Source organism: Artemia sp. Qi Xiang Cuo, chromosome 8, assembly GCF_049724085.1.
Source record: "Artemia sp. Qi Xiang Cuo chromosome 8, ASM4972408v1, whole genome shotgun sequence".
Classification (NCBI taxonomy): Eukaryota; Metazoa; Arthropoda; class Branchiopoda; order Anostraca; family Artemiidae; genus Artemia; species Artemia sp. Qi Xiang Cuo.
In genome coordinates, this window is record NC_142801.1 from 11,210,429 (window position 1) to 11,225,403 (window position 14,975).

General features: G+C 37.7%; 1 protein-coding gene across 1 annotated transcript in view; it reads left to right on the forward strand.

Annotated features, from left to right (window-relative positions):
• The first annotated feature begins 344 nt into the window (after positions 1–344).
• The window catches only part of LOC148949156 (hematopoietic prostaglandin D synthase-like), a 78,537-nt gene continuing 63,906 nt past the window's right edge, over positions 345–14,975 (forward strand). The window contains exons 1-3 of the mRNA XM_089093212.1: positions 345–525; positions 6,425–6,592; positions 8,379–8,530. Coding sequence (XP_088949338.1) covers positions 393–525; positions 6,425–6,592; positions 8,379–8,530 — 453 coding nt within the window. The 5' untranslated portion in view covers positions 345–392. The remainder of the gene's footprint in view (positions 526–6,424; positions 6,593–8,378; positions 8,531–14,975) is intronic.

Genomic DNA, 14,975 nt, shown 5'->3' on the forward strand with positions numbered 1-14,975 from the left:
TTCCTCACCTGAAGAAATTTAAAAACTTGTCCGCCTGAAACGATTTTGGGAGGTGTCCATGCTTCCAGCTTCAACTCTAGCCAAAAGCCACCGACTCCAGGTCAAAACTACCACTCAGGGTCCGAATCCAAAAACTTCGGATTTCAAGCCTGAACACGCGACTTAATAGCAACCAGATTAAATAAATATATTAACAAATATAATAAACAATTGGTCATTTTAGTTACATAATGCTACGAGTAGATAAGTAAAAAGATTTGAGTCTTTTGGATGACGCCCAATGTCTAGCTGTAAATTAAGAAAAACTGGATTTCTTTCCACCAGGCTAATTGAATTGAAAGCCAAAGGCAGACAAGAAAATTCAAGACATTCAGTCAGAACGAAACATCAAAATGGTAAATTACAAACTTACTTATTTCAACTTAAGGGGCAAAGCTGAAGTTGCCCGATTGTTATTTGCGTACGCAAAAGTCGATTATGAGGATGTACGGATAGAGAGAGAACAGTGGCCGGAGATCAAACCAAGTAAGTTCATTTTCTTGTTAGACCGACTGATTTAAAGGGAATCAAGCAGGTATAAGGGCAGGGTTGGGATGGGCCTTTGACCCCTTACCCCCCTAAAATCCTGAGATTCTACGATATCTTACCTTCACTATAATTTGCGGTAAATTTTTCGTTGTTCATATTGGGCTACGAAAAGTAAGCATACCACTCGGTGCCTTTTTTTATGCTTTTTACAGATAGCCTACAATAATCATTTTTGTCGTTGAGGAATATTACCCCACCCCTATATATACCAATTCAGGGTATATATTTGCACATTAGGGGGTGAGGGGGGGAAGTTTAAACTTACCTCTCATTTACATCATAAATAAAATTTACCCCCCCCCCCTAATACGCAAATATATACCCTGTATTGGTAAATATACATTCCGACATTATATACATTTCCGACAAAAATGATCGTTAAATTTGGAAAGAGCATAAAAAATGGTATCTTTACTTAATTCGTAAGTCAACAATATGAACAACGAAAAAGTTACCTAATTTGCTTTTTTTAGTGTTTTGTTGAATATTTGCTCCCGAGTCAATATCTTGCCCTCTCTATAATACAGGTGTGTGTACGTGAAACTAAGAGAGCTAGGCTATTGGGGATACCACTCAAGTTGTTCATTCAAGGACGCACTATAGAGCCGTTTTTTTTCGTTAGTGTCTTTCAGCTTAACGTGAAACAAGACGAAGGGAAATGACGGAATAGATGAAAATATATAATTTAGGCTACATATTTGCACATTAGGGGCGAGGGGAAAATATTTGGACAGTGTGAATTTAGAAAACAATTCTTACTACATAATATGCAGAATGATTGTACCTAACAGATTAGGCATGCAGTCCCGCTATACTTTACCCCCCCCCCCTCCCTAATGTGCAAGTATATAGCCCAAATGTGTTTCTAAATTATTATATTTTTATCTTACTTTGGTATATTTCATTAGGATCGAGCGTCCGAAAAACATAAGAGAAGGCTTTTAGGTAGGGGTTTATCATACAAGTACCCTTTCGACTTTATTATAGAAAAAAAACGACTCTAAAAAATAGAACCGTTTTTTTCAGCCAGTGGATAAAACGAAAAGTTAAAGTAAATATTTCGACAAAGACCTCCCCCAAGCCCCCCTCTGTGCAAGAGAAAAAAAATAACCTTTTGGTTACCATACTAATCGTTCGAGTAGCTTTAAAGGGTTATTTTTCGGGACTTCCTTGGGTACTGGTGCATTTTGCGGGCCCACCGCTATATACTGCATCAAGGAAACCAGTCACGAAACCCGTCAAGCGGACTATTTGTTAGATATCGATACAGACTAATGATTTCAAAGTGTTGTTTCTCAATTATTTGCAATATTTCAACGATAGTTTTTTGGGGTTTAGGGGGGGAAGGTCCCTAGGTTAGATTACGTGCTTTTAATACGCAGTGCCATATCCCCACCCCTCCTAACGGGCACATATAAAGATCAAATTTTTTTATAAAAAATTATATTTTATTATTGTTTTATTTCATTAGCATTAACCAAACTTGACTCCTTTCGTGGGCCCGCATAATTCACCAGTACTCTTCCTTGTTATATAACACACGCTCAAGAATTGAAGTTGGGTTAATCATAATGAAATATGCCATATATTAAATATGTAACATAAAATAACCTAGCCTAACCTAAGCAAAATAACAACTAAATATTTAATTAAAATATAGCTACAATCTAGTTTCCCACCGAGCCGTAGCTAATTCTCTGGGCTGAAAACCGGTTGTTGTCTCATGTTTGCGATATAAATTCACGAGTGTGTGCTATATAACAAGGAAGTAGCCTACCTATTTTTCTTTCCTTTTTTGGAAACGAGGGCGGCTTGGTAGAGGTCATTGTCGAACTATTTACTTTATCTTTTCGTTTTATTCACTGGCTCTAACAGTGGCGCCAATTCACGAAAATGTAGGGGGGGGGGCAAGGATTTTTTTTTTGATTTTTTTTTTAAATTAAGATGCAAAAAAAAGAACAACATTGAGCAATCATACCTAAAACAGGGGGTAGCGGCGAGGTCGCTGCTTGGCAGAATTGTCGACTAATCTATCAAAATCCAGTTTCTTTACCTCCTCTTTTTCAACGGCCATTATCATGAGATCACTGAGTCTGTCATTTCCCGTCGTCAATCGCAGATAGTCTTTCACACGCCCTAATGCCGAGAAGAATCGTTCATTACTGGTAGTGGTCACAGGCAAAGTAGCAACTAGCTTCATCAGTTTTAGCACTGCAGAATAGGCAACTGGGAGGTCGGATAAGATTTCGATAGCTCGAAGAAGATCCATTTTTGAAATATCACCTTTTGACAGATGCAGCTTTGCAAGAGAAAGCTGGGATTCTATGGCATGGTCGTCAACACCGAGAATCTCTTGATAATGACACATAACTCTTTCCACTTTCGAAATTTCGAGAAAACTGGAACTTGAGGGGCCGAAGGCAGATAAAGCGTCGAGCAGAGGCATATTCTGCATGAAACGTTGGTCCATCTCACTCGTGAAACGATCTATTACCTCAAAGTACAGAAGTTTACCGCAGTCTGATTTAACTGGCTGACTGATATTGCGTTTACCGGTTGTTGAGTTTGAAAGAAAGGCTTTGAGACGAATGGAAATGGCTTGACTTCTCTTGTTTCGAGCACTGGTTTTAGATTGTGGAGATTTCGAGTCCTGGATATTGTTTAAAGCTCAGAATTCAGATATGTTTTTGCTTAAGTTGTTCCAATCGTTATCATTTCTCAGCTTTTTGAGTGTCTCATATGTCCCAGAAATCAGTGCAAGTGCCTTATAAATCAACAAACTTCCGGATTGAAGTTGCTCTGATAAACAATTTACAATGACTAATACTTTTTCCATTATGTGCAAAGTTAAAACAAAAGAGGCTGAGTTGATTTTGTCCAGTAGTCCTTTTGCTTCACACGCTGCCTCGCCGTTGGAACTATCAGAGACTGCAGCAAGCACAGCAGCAATACAATCAAATCTGGCCTTCACCTTCGAAATAGGGCGGACTGCGTAAAACCAGCGAGTCTGGACGGTCCTCTCTAGCTCCAAGACTTTTTGCCCGCTAATACGCTGGGATTCCACAAATAGCTCGTGACGAGTATTGCTGCATGATATAAATGCGTAAAGTCTTTGCACCACAGAGAAAAATTCAGAAAGTTCGCTGATATTTTTTAGGCAGTCAGTCAAAACCAAGTTCAATCTGTGGGCGTGAAAGTGTACATAAACTGCATGAGGCACCTTCTCCCTAAACTTTGCTTGAACTCCGTTAAATTCCCCACTCATGACGGATGCGCCATCATAACATTGGGCAATACACAGCATCGAATCTACACCAAGCTTTTCTATAGTTTCACAAATCGAGTTGGATAAGCTCTCGGCGTCTAATTTGTGCATGTGATAGCAGCCGATTGGTCGCTCCACTACTTTTCCATTTGATATGTACCTGAGTAGGATCGCTAATTGTTCTTTTCTAGAGACGTCTTTTGTCTTGTCGACAAGAATAGCAAAGTAATTAGCTGAGTTTACTTCTGAAATAATATCTTGGCGCAAGGTATTTCCTATCAGTGTTACTGCGTCATGTTGGTACTGATGACTGCAATAGTGACCATATCGGCGCTGTAACTTGGTCTTCAGCTTTTCGTCACCTTTAGACATTTCCTCCATCAATTCAACCAAATTACTCCGGTTTGCAGATGTTTCTGATTCGTTATGACCCCTCAAAGCAAGACCCTGGTAGCCAAGAAAGCAAATAGCACAAAAAATATACTTCACATGATCTCTATTTTGCTGAACCTCTTGAGATCTGGACTGAATTAAGGCATTCGCTACAGATTTCGAAGTACCAGTACTCATTATCTTAAATTCCGTCCATGCTGACATACAATGCCTATGTCTTTCAGAACCATCATGATGCTTTAATAGAGCAGAACTGTCTTTCCACTTGAAAAAGCCTGATTCAATGAAAGCCATTTTTCCAGCAGTTTCTCCAGCCCTTAGAGTCCCTATAGAAAAATGGCGGCAAGCAAAACAAAACACAGAATTCAAGTTTTTTGAGTATTTAATCCATTCGTAAGTCTTATAGTAATGCGCGCTGAGTTTCCTTCCATTAGAAATGGAAGCCGGATATCTGTCAAAAATATGTTGAGCTGTTGGTCGTGACGCGTCGTAGAGATACCTGAGAGAGATTCTCGACTGCTACTGGAACCCGCAAGGGGTTCAGCGATGCAGACCGAACTTTCATGTTGATCTGAGCCATTTATTGTTCCGCTTGTTTCCGAAATTCTGTCACAGGTGGGGGAATTTATCTCAACTAACCCGAGACTTTGGGCGCTGACACTATTGCCAGTTTCTTGCACTAAAGTTTCTTCATTTTTCTTCCGCATTTTCACCGAAAAAAATCCAAAGTTTGTTGTGGCTTTTTACTCATAGTTAAACGAATAGTAGACAATGACTTCACTCAGACACGGCAAGAGAAGAACTGAAGAAACACGTAGAAACTCACTTAGAAAATCACTCCCATACTCCACGGTGAAACTACCCCGCTTAGAAACCCCATAAACCAATCACTTACATTTCCTGCTCACGACAGTCCCATACACTCCACTGGGACTAGTCATCCCATAAACTATTCAACAACGTTAAGAATCTGCTGACCAAAACCCCTTGAAACCCTAGAACACATTTCCTTTCCCAGCTACTAAAAAAGGCAATATACAAAACTCATAGTTTACAACGAATTCTTCACAAGAACAATAACAAACGGGTACTGACCACATGAAGCTTAGTTTTGAATGAACCCTACTCGGAAATAAAATAGTGTAGACCCGCTCGCTCTTAGACATTTCAAAAAAAGATTATATAATTAGGGCACCAGTTTGTTGGTCGTATTTATTGGACCAGTTGCTGGTTTAATATAGCACATTGCTAAAATAGAAAATAGCTGTGAAATATAAATAAGAAGGTAATTTTCAAAGTCTAGGGGGGGGGCCATGGCCCCCCCCTGCCCCCCCTAATTGGCGCCTCTGGGCTCTAATCTGAAAATCAACCTCGTTTGGTTTTTTAGTTTTCTTAATTATTTTTCTTTGTTCTTCGATGTTTTATCGTATGGCATATATAACCAGTGGGGTCTTAGGACTTAAGTATAAGGGAAATTAACCCACTTCAAAACCATTAAGTATGACTTGTTAGATGTTTGAAAGACAAAGTTGAAGAACGAAAAACTTAAAATAGCAGGCTAAATATTGAAACCTTTTTGGTTTTCAACCAATTAAATAAAAAAACAAGTTTTTTTTTTAACTGAAAATAAGGACCGACATTAAAACTCTAAAACGAACAGAAGCTATTCCGTATATGAAAGGGGCTGTCCCCTCCTCAACGCCCCCTCTTTGCGCTAAAGTTTGACTCTTTCTCACAACTCTACTTTATACAACAATAAAAAACTTCGGTACTGTTGCACTAATTGGTACACCGCGCTATAGACTGTCCAAGGAATGCAGTCATGGAGACACGTAAAGCGGGTAATTGCTATCTAAATTGATCGCAAAGCGTGGTTTCTCATTGAATTTACAATATTTAAACTGTTGCTTTTTGGGGTTTAGGGGGGGGGGCGGTACCTAGGTTAGGTTAGGTTATATATTTAATATATGCTATGCTTTACCCCCACCCCAACTAACGCGCAAATATATAGCCCAAATTTGTTTCTAAACTATTATATTTCCATCCTATTATATTTTGTTTCATTAGCATTAACATTAATTTTATTTCATTTGGAAGGGGTGGGGTTCTTTTAAGTCGTGAAATTGATGAGCCTACGAAGGATATAAGCTAAGTTAAAGCTTAGATTTTTTATTTTAGAGATGCCGTATGGTCAAGTACCCGTTTTAGAAGTTGATGGTAAGCCACTGGCACAGTCTCTGGCTATTGCACGTTTCTTGGGAAGAGAGTTTGGCTTATTGCCAGAATCAAGTTTTGATCAAGCTATAGCCGACGAATTGGCTGACCTTACTCAAGACATGTTCTATCGTAAGTTTTGATTTGTATGTGTGTAACCTTTTGCTGTGATCGGTGATCACAACAAATCGATGATTTGGATCACAGTTTATAGAATTAGCAGTATGATCATTCTCTATCTCACCCATTATAAAAACCCGGACCGGGGTGCGAGTGCTCCGGAGAACGTTTTTGCAGATATAAACATAGGCGAAGTCAGATTAGCGGGAATGCAGGTTAGTCTGTTTCCGGTTGTTTCCATCAAAGTGCATTTAAACAATCGGAAACAGACTAACCCGCATTCCCGCTAATGCAGAAATAAGTGGGAGGAGCTTTTTGTTCGCACCGAGAACGAAGGCCAGAAATGATCTGCGATAAGCTTACTGGTATATTCTGTCTACTGTGATTTGGATAAACCACAACTGTTGCTCACACCGTTGCACGCCTTTCCATCTCCTTCGATGACAATCTCATATTTACAGTTTTGTTTTTAGACTACATTTTCTTTTATACTTGTTTACTTTGGGGGAAAATCTAAACTTGTATTGACAAATTTCAAAAGACAATAAACAAAGATTTTCAAGCATCAAGCTCAGGTACAAACCACCAAAAAATATACAAAAAACAAATAATAATACAATAATGCTAAAAAAATATACAAAAAAATAATACACAAAAAAACACAATATTTCACAAAAAACACAAATAATAATACACAAAAACACAAAAAATATACAATACAAACTGAGCATTGCAACATAGTGAGAATTTAAAGGACCAAGAAGATTACAAAAACAATCCCCTCCCGGACCCATCTTAGGTTGATTCATATCTGAAACCCGTGATTTTCTAATATTTTTCGGTTGGTGATTATGAAATCATGAAGCTTTTAGGGCAGTACTATATTTTTGCCTTTGTCATCATGTTGAGTACGCTAATGTTGTAACAAATCATGGGTGTACGGAAGGGGGGGGGCAACGGCCCCCCTCCTAGAGCTTCAATGAGTTGATAGTGCTTATTAAGGTAATTAAATGAACTAACAAGTCAGTCTAATTAATTAAAAGATAATTGATGAAATTAGTTGTCACATTAATAATTTAATCAGATTAATAAATTAAACATTAATTTAATCATTTCCCCCTAAAAGAGTAAATTTTCCCCTTGGATTCTCCAGAATGTCAAAGTAAGCCATACAAATTACGACCTAATTCCTTGTTTTGTCATAAAAAGCTACAAAAGAAAAAAAATGTCACTGGAACGATCGTTATCAGGTTATTTGTATATTAAAGTATCTGAAAATACCTATTTCACCAAGCCCACAAATTTCGAACATTTTATGTAGTAAGTAGTGAAACTATTTTGTATAGTAGTGAATATAGTATTATAGTGAAGTATAAAAGTATAGTGAATATAAGTGAGTATATTAGGTATAAGAAGTATAGTGAAGCAAAGAAGAAAAGCAGTGAATATAGTAATATGTTGAATATAGTAAACATATAGTAAGCAGTGAAACTATTTTGCAATAAAATAAATTTAACTTAAAAGGTTTAAAACAAAACTTAAATTCGTTCTTTCGTAGCTCAAGCATAATCACCTAGAAACTAATAAGCCCCAAGTACTTATTATGGTACTAAAATTTATTAATAAGTAAATTTAAGTAATTAATGAATGATTAATTAAAGAATAATCTTTTCTAATTAAATCAATTAGATTAATTAATTAGATTAGCTAATAAACTAAATACTAATTTAATTAGTTCTCCCCTTCAAGATTAAATTCTCATTTTCTCCGCAACTGAATTTGTTTCAACTACTTGCAGCAACTCGTGCCGTTGTACCGATGAGAGAGCCAGATGAAGCCAAGCGCAATGCTCTAAAGCCCAAAATTCTTGAAGAATCGATTTATCCAATTTTGAATAAACTCGAAGATCGACTCTCCAAGAGTGGCAGCGGATGGCTAGTTGGTGATAAGGTAAATTCCCACAAAGCATGTTTTTATTAATATACATATCTGCCGATTCCTTTCTTTCTGTAAGATATGCACAATTGTTTTGTTAATATATTCACACCCGTTTTCGCTAAGATATGCACAATTGTTTTTGTGGGCCAAATGAATCAAAGTGAATACGATGTTTGGTATTTGATGCGAGTAAATTATTGCTTTTTGGACAAGTCAGTTTGACTTCCTTAATTTCACAAATGTCTTCCACCGCAGGAGTCTGCAGAAAAGATGGACACATAACAAACACTAATCCCACAGGCAAGGTCGTATCCAGGATTTTTTACGGAGGGGGGGGGGGTTAAAAACAAAAATTTAAAAATCGCATCAAACATTTGTTTATATTCATTTCGGTTACGTTTTTACGAGTCGGGCAAACATTTCGGGGGGGGGGGCTCAAACCCCCTATCCCCCTGGATAGGGCCTTGCTTACAAGTATCAAATAACAAACAAACATCTTCTAACTTCTATTGAACCTAAATTGTGGTTAGTTAAATCCAATATGTCTCTCTACAGACATTTTCCTACAAAAAAGTTCAGAACTTAAAAAGTCCCGATTTTCTGGCTTTTTCAAGTGATAATAATGATAATTATTTTTACTACCCACTAGAAGCATAAAGATATTACACTAGAGTACAAACAAAAACAACAACATAACTAGCCTAGATATACACAATAATTCACACAATTGCATTGATTAACTGTGATTCAGATAAAGCGAATTACGAAAAGCCGATGCAGTGGCTCGAATCAGCTATCCCATGTCTGTTGGTAATTCGGTGGCGTTTTGCAAAAACGACCCAAGTCCACTTTTTTCCGAAGATAAGTCAAGCATATGGTTCAAAAGATCTAAAAGAGATCTATCTATCGGTCTACTCAACATCGGCTTATTCTTAATTCTGGCCGACTTATAAATTGTTCCAAAAGGGTGTAAAAAAGAGTGCAAGCCCCTTATCTTCTAAGTAATGAACAGTTCTGCAATTTTGACATTTCCAGCAAATTCCAATAAAAAAGTTAACTAGGAATCAGTCTTTAAAGTTTCTTAAATTCTGATTTATGAGAAAAATCTTTTTCATTGTGCGTTTTTATTTCCATTTTGCTCACCTGTAAAATTAGGAACAGTGGACTTAGGCCCTTGCAAAACGTCACAGAATTATCCAATTGGAAGTTCAAATTGAAATTTCTAGCAAAAACTTCGCGTGCTTGTAAAAAACACTAAGAAACATTTTTTTGTTATCCTTGTCCATAAACAGACTTCAAAAAGGTACTTAAGACATGGATGAGATCACAACGTGTTATAAAGGCAGGCCAACACAGCACGGTTATAGAGAGCCTTAACACTTGTAAGCGTTCCATAAGCGCTTCTAATCTTTGATTTTAAATGCTCAAGAAGTTCAGCACGAGTACGTTTCAAATAACGCATAGTAGGCACAAAATCAATAGCATTTTCACCTAGCACAAGACTTGGCGGCCGATTATCATACCTAAACCTCAATTAATAACGCCTACTCATAATTATACCTTATTATGCTAATATTATTATATAAATAAATATTATTAAAAATATTAATGTAATATATATCTCCTTTATTATGTAACATATATAATAGAACATAATATAGTATTAACACTAATTATATTACTAATAAATATTATTATATAATGTGTTTACTAAAAAATCTTGCAACTTAGCCCTTACTCATTGAACTCTCAAGCATATTCTTCGCTCAAAATTTTATGATTTTCTTCTATTTGAGATAACAACCTACCCAAATTTAAAATGTCGTCCGCATAACGATAAATTCAAACTACGGAAAATAAGTTTATCAACACTTTCTCTTGTGCAGGTACAACGCTATTGTGCAGATACACAATCTCCACCGAAATCTCCACCGGAGAGAGTCACTGTGTCTGTGAACGAGGATCAATCATGTTGGCAGTCCTTCCATTTGGGGACCACCAAGTGATTTTGCTCTTTCGCCGGTGTTTGAACATTGTGGTGTTTGTTATACAAAGGTCGTTGTCTAGGCAAAATTCAATGAGTCACTCTCCGCTGTTGATCTGTCCGATTCCAAATTTGCCCATGATATCTTCATTTCCGCTGTTGTCGTTTCCCAAGATGGCATTGAATACTCCAAGGACTATAACGAAGTCTTTCTTTGGAATGGTGTCGACAAGACTCTGAAGCTGAGAGTAAAATTCTTCAGACTCCCCATCCAACCTTGACAAATCAGGGGCGTGCACCTGCACGAGAGAGAGGTTGATGAACTTGCTTTTGAGTCGGATAATCATCAATCTTTCCGAGACAGACACTACTGCCACTAGAGATTTTCTTGCTGTTTTCGTCAGCAAAAAGCCGACTCCTTGCCCGTGTATTCCATCTTGCCTGCCAGAGAAAATGAGGGTCGCGTCTCCTATCTGTTCTTCGCTGTTACCAGGTAGATGCGTCTCTGAGAGACCAATGATATCCCACTTGTATCGCTTTACTTGGGGGAGCAGGATATTCTTTCCTGGTTTCGCAAGTGTCAGGAGGTTTAATGTTCCGATTCTGGTTGTAAGTCTTGTACATAAAATTGGTCTATCATCAGTTTGAGATGGATTTGTCAAATATCCTCTAGATTTGTTTCCAACACTGTTGGCTGTCAATACATCGGTTGCCCCGAATGCGATAATTTATCCGTCGATTTACACGAACGCAGTAGCTTGTACGTCGGTTTCCCCGGACGTGATAATTTGTTCGTCGGTTTCCCCGGATGCGGTAGCCCTAGTTCGTAATCTCAGTAAATGCCTATAATAATTTATAAAGAGGAGAAGTTTCTTGGCTTACTTCCGAAGCAACGGCAGGCCAATCGTCTTTGCTTCTAGCAGGGACCGTTGCCACTCTTATATGTGCCTTCCGCCCTTCCACAGTTGTCCTCCTAAAGAGGATCCTCCTATGATGGTGTCCTGCAGTACCATGCAATTTAATACATTGCTGGGGGAAGGTTTGCAGCTGACGGGACGTGTCCACACCCTGGTGGGCCAAGCTCTGTCTGCATCAGAGGGGCCTTCTTCCTCTTCCACTTGTATTTATGGCCTCCGGGTGAAGGTGCCCTGGTTTCAATTTATGGACCCCCAGGGGCTAGGTCTCCCCTTGGTCTGCGCCTCTGATCATTGGAGGTCCCCTAAATCTGTAGGGTGTTTCCCTATCCGCCTCCTGGGGACGTGCTGAGTGGCCTGAGGGAGGTCCCAACTGAGAATATGACTCAGCTAAAAAAAAGCGTACTCTAGTTTCATTGGTTGATGTCTGTTATGTGTTTACGTCAGTCTATCATATTATTTCTGGCCCTATAAAACCTGATTGGTATTTTGCGTTTAACGTCAAGCTATAAACCAGTAAAAAGAATGAAATGTCCAATTACTGTTTTCCATGCCATGAAACAGTGCTCGAAGAGTCTTCAGACGGTTTTTATTTACTGGGCGTAACTGCCAAGACTTAATTTGCTATAACTCCACGGTAAAAAGTGTACTTTTATCTCATTGGTCTATGTCTGCGATGTATCTTCGTGAGCAAACCACATTATCTTTTAAGGAAATGCAGTTTCTGGAGTGGTAAATAGTCCTGTCTTTTATAAGCCTGATTAGTTTTCTTTCTAAAATTTTAATCCATTTTTGGTTTTAATAAAACCAAAAGTTAAATTCCCCCTATTTGTTTGACTGTATAAAATTTAAAGCCAATTAAAAGAAAGAAAAGTTTCCAAGTCAACTTTTACAAGTTGACCCGATATTTCTCATGAGTTCAAGCTTTTGTACCATTTTTAAATTCAGGCATTAAAAATCAAAACACACTCTCTAAGGTGTGTTTTATATATGGAGAGTGTATTTTACACAATAACGCATTTTGCGCGTCGGAAGTGTTTTATTCCTTTTGATCTAGCACATGAACTAGCTTGACTTATCTAATTGGTGCAATGCAAAATCTGAAAATGCTTCTTTTCCTAGCTCTGTTTGGGTGAATTGGCTGGGAATTTCATTTGCTGGCTGGGAATAGAGCTGTTAAGTGGTTTCAAGTATTTCAATACACATGGAACAGGGATTTTATAACTTTTTTGGTGTGTTACAACCAGGGCTGTGGAGCGGGAATCATGGAGTCAGAGTTTTAGTAAACTTTGGCTGAATGGAGTCGGAATTGGAGCCGGTATATTGAAAATGTCGGAAGTCGGAATCGGTTATAATTATAACATCTAGTTAAATGAAGTTTTAAAACAGGGCTGTAGAGTGGGAAACGTGGAGTCGGAGTTTTAGTGGATTTTTGCTGAATAGAGTTGAAGTCGGAGTTGGAATCGGCACATTGAAAATGTCAGCAAAAATATTGGAGTTGGTGTCGGTTATAATTATAAAATATATTTAAATGAAGCTTTACAACAGGGCCGTGGAGTCAGAATTTTAGTAAATATTTGATGAATAGAGTCGGAGTCCGAGTTGGAGTCGGTATATTGAAAATTTCTTGAGTCGGAGTGGATGATAATTTATAACAGACTCCACAGTCCTGGTTACAAGAGCGACTTCAGATAGTTCTGTTCCACATAGAAACAGACAGGATACTCTTACAGAATCTTCTGGCATAAAACATTTTTCGATCTTTTACTGGCTTGAAATTTCATACAGAAGGACCAATCAGATGGAAGTTTTTGTTCCCTTTACTAGCTGCTTTACCATACTCCCTCTGACTTTTCTGCGACAACTCCTTCTTTAAGATGTGGCTTGGGAAAACAATAAATATAAATACACGGAAGCCACTTAGCTGTTAGGTAGCTCTACCGTGCTGTCTAAGGCTCTCTTATCTATTTATTTTGTTATCCAAAGTGGGTTGGAATTTATTTTTGTAGTAGAAGACAATTCATTTTTGAGTCCACTGAAATGAAGAGACATTTTGGAAATACTTTATTGAATTGGAATATTTGAGGATGTATTCAAGTTATTTTTAGTTATTCGTAAAAAAGAAATATCTATTATGATCTTCTTGATTCCTGACAACGTGCAGATGGATGACGCAGCATGAATATTTCACTGGTGAAAATTGGGGGGGGGGGAGGGGTGTATATTTAAAATATTTCCTTCCACCTGTGTTTTGAAAATTATTTTTTTTCTTTGTAAAAAAGTCTTTTTCTTTTATTGTATAGACTTCTATTTTATGGTCTTCAATTATACATGCAACATATACCTGCCACTAAGTTTCATAAATATAAATTTGATCGAGGCAGTTTTTGAGCTTAAGGCATGCAGATGGAGAGTCTTGCTAGTTTACACATATTTTTTCTTAGAAAAATGAAATTTCCCAGGATAACTTTATGAAACAGGTTAGGTTCCTGTCAAGTCTTTCAAGGGAAATCTCTTTCTCCTCCCTCAAACCAATGGCTCCGCAGAATTATTTCAGCAACGCTCCCATCCCTATGACGGGTTTAAATTCGAGTTCTGGTGCTTAAAGAGTATGTTATGTAACTGACTTTTTGTTGTTGCAAAACTTAGATTTATAGATCACCCCTTGAAAATAGGCAAGTTCTATCGCTTACTCTAAATCACATTCCTCTACTTATTTGCTTCTTAAGCCACGAAGAAATTTCGTTTTTCCCAATACGTAGTACATCATTTCCTCTCATTGTCAGAAGCAGTTCCGAAATAGGACTTATAATATCCAACATTTAGTTGTTGTATCCCGAATAAAAACTTTCCCAGTACGAACAACTGGTCTTTATTCATAGAAAACTGCAATCAGAATACTTAAAATCTAGTCTTTAATTCAACGCTGAAAGTTCCGACGTTGTCCTTTTTAACTGGAAAGGCCCACTTAATGATGAAATTGTACTTGGAAATTCAAAGATCCACCCATCTGACCAAATCGTTTATCCCGGAATGCCAATTGGGAATAAAATTTCTCACACTCGTCATCTCCTAACAGAAACATAAAACGCCGCATATCAGCTTCATATGCTTCTATAATCTCTGCTAAGCTTTATTTTAATCGCCGTTATCTGTGGAAATTAGTTGCGGTTCTCTGTGCCTCTCTGGTGCCCAGGGCGAAATCTTGATTAGCACACCCCCCAGTGTCCCAAAAGTTTTCAGGCAAAAGTTCAAAATTTTTTTGTTTATTAACCAAATTTTCCATTTATTTAAATCTGATATTTTATGGTAGGGGGTTACAGGGAAGGATCTTTCCATGGAGGATGTTTCCTTGGGGGAAAGGACTTTTCTATGAAGGGGGCGCCGGATCTCCCAGTATTATTTTAAAGCGATCAGAAATTAAATAAAAAAACAAGCTTTTTTCAACTGAAATTAAGGAGCAACATTAAAACTTAAAAAGAACAGAAATTATTACGTATATGAGGGGGCTCGCCCCCATGTGAATACCTTGTCCTTTACGCTAATTTTTTTTTAGTAC